The 2,499-nt window shown below is 51.8% G+C and overlaps 1 protein-coding gene across 1 annotated transcript in view; it reads left to right on the forward strand.

Annotated features, from left to right (window-relative positions):
- Positions 1-616, forward strand: part of IL20RB (interleukin 20 receptor beta) — a 9,157-nt gene extending 8,541 nt beyond the window's left edge. Inside the window, exon 7 of the mRNA XM_010132327.1 lies at positions 491-616. Within this exon, the coding sequence (XP_010130629.1) occupies positions 491-616 (126 nt within the window). The remainder of the gene's footprint in view (positions 1-490) is intronic.
- The last annotated feature ends 1,883 nt before the right edge of the window (positions 617-2,499 follow it).

Consider the following 2,499-nt stretch of genomic DNA (forward strand, 5'->3'; position numbering starts at 1 on the left):
GTAACTTTTTTTACTGTGCTTTAACAGTTTTTAGGGTACTGGGTGATCACAGGAGCACGGGGCAGGCAGAGAAAGCAGACACTGTAGGAAGCCTTGCTCATTCCAGTGTGCTGAGCTGTGCTGCCAGGGTCAGACGCTGCCTGGCCAGCTGCTCCCAGAATGGAACAGCTCTGTCACTGGCAACGCTGCTCCACGTCCCCTGGTACAGCACAGAGCTTCTCAACTCCTTGGTGAGGAGAAAACAGTCTCCAAAAGCAGCTTTTTCTTTAGCTCACTCAGGAGAAGTGTGTTTGAGTCGGTAGCTTAAATGCGCTGACCAGTTCAAGTGAGAGTGTGGGCAGCAGCTTTTGTGGCTGTGGGCTCCTGAGCACTGGGTCTCTGGGAAGTTGTGACAGGAGAGATGAGAGGAGTGATTTATGGGGAAGAGTAGAAGACAGACAGACCAGCTCGTCAGCCTGGGGGTGTCTGAGTGAGTGCATTTGTTTTACAGAAAGTATCAGAGCCCCCCACACAGCTGATACTGCGTGGCAGTGAAGAAGCTGAGCGATGTGATCTGATGGTGCATGTGGTGCCCTCAGAAGAAGTTCTTCGACTGTGGATTCAAGAAACACTTTAGAGCACCTCAGAAATAAAGCAGTGTGTGGAAAGAGATCTCAGCGGAGGTGGCAGATTGCGCCCCAGCCACTTCACTCAGCGTGCCAATACGTACCATCGTGCTGCAAACCCAAGAAGAGGAGCGTGTGAGGAGCTGTGGCCTGCACTCGTCCTCTTTGTAGCATCTTCATCCATCTACATGAAAAAGAAGTAAAGGTCACAGCCAACAGCCACCAGTGTCTGCACTTTCCCTCCGTACTCACACCCACGACCAGACATGGATTAACTCCAGTCCCCTTTACCTCTGTCAGCCACATCAACGTGCCAAGGCAGAGCCCACCCTTCAGCCACCAGGATTTCTCCAGAGCAATAAATGTAGAGCCCAGTCCCTTAGTTCCAAACCATCGGAACCAATCCAGCCGTGGTATTTTTAAAAGAAATTGAGCAGCCAGTAAGAGCTTCTTATGTGGCTAAACCAGCTGGAATGCACAGGAAAGAATTTGCTGCAGGCCCTGAACAGGCTGCAGTCCCTGCCCTGAGGTTACACTCGATGAAAAGGATGGTCAGTGTGACTGGACACAACGTAGTAACTTGCCGCATGTGACAGATAACGATGTACGGTGCCAACAAAACTTACGGACAGTGCAATGCGAGACAGCTGGGTTTCACCAGTGCTTAGCAGGAAGTGATGTAGAAACAGCAAGACTTCAAAGGTGGTTGGAGGGAGCATTGAGAACCTTTTGGGGAGCAGAGCTTGGCTGCATAGGGCCAAGATCACGTGGGCAAAATCACTGCAGCAAAAATATGAAGGCTGGAGGAAAACACATGGAGGAAAACTAGGACCTTTAAGAAAAAGATAATTAGGGGTGAAATGTTGGGATGGGAGGGGACTGAAGTGGAGAGAGGTAAGGAAAGGGCAGAGAGAGGCAGGCTCAAGCAATGGGAAATGGGATGAAAAGATGTGCAAATCCTGTGGTCAGGAGTGTCCTGGGTGCTTGCTGGGCATCCCTGCAGTTCAACACCCCACCTGAAGCAGGACACTGGTTATGTCACACAAGGCAAACGTGCTTCTGTGGTCAGGAGGGCAGGGTGGGGACAGCTGGAGTGCTTATTGTGGCTAGTGGGGGAATGTCCGGACGAGTGGGTCAAGCATCCCGGCATTACCATGTGAGTGGCCAGTGCAGGCCTGATGACATCGATATCTTCCAGATACCTTGTCATCAGCTTAAGGAAGGAAATTGCAAAAGACAAATTCCTGCTACATACAAACGGGTTGTAGTTGTTCTGTGTCTATTGCGATTATGGCTGTGGCGCTGAAGAAAAGGAATTTATTACCTGCGAGCAGAGGCTCCCGTTAGCAGGACGGGAACTGAACAGTTTTTTCTCCTTTTGGCTCTAAGGAAATGGAAGACATTTCTTACAGAATGTGCCTTCCAATGTCATTCTTGCAATCTTGCACCAGGCGGCAGCAAAGCACCACGCCTGGAGGAGCAGTGACTCAGGACTGTCGGTGCCCCTGGCTGGCAGCGCGCTGTCCCGTGGCAGCCCCCTGGCTCCTCCACTCCTGTCCGCCAGCTCCTGCCTGGACACTAGGAGATGGAGAGTGAGGGTGGCACTGCTGATCTGCGGCAAATTACACGGGGAGAAAATCTGTGCAGGTCTGAGCACTGAAGCCTCAGGGCTGACTTTCACGGTTGTGATGGGTAATTAAGCACTGTCTCATCGCAAGCGCCCGCACAGGGGTGGGCCCCGACAAAATTTGGGAGCAAAGAGAGGAAAGACCTGTGTATGGGCTGATGTGGCAAGTGCTGAGGGGCCCAGCATGCCTCGAGCACAGTCCCCATTACAGAGGCCTTGGTGGTAAAACTGGTTTAGAGAGCTCCCGGGCCTCACATTTATCCCTAT

Source organism: Buceros rhinoceros, unplaced genomic scaffold (genome assembly GCF_000710305.1).
Source record: "Buceros rhinoceros silvestris isolate BGI_N320 unplaced genomic scaffold, ASM71030v1 scaffold2633, whole genome shotgun sequence".
Classification (NCBI taxonomy): domain Eukaryota; kingdom Metazoa; phylum Chordata; class Aves; order Bucerotiformes; family Bucerotidae; genus Buceros; species Buceros rhinoceros.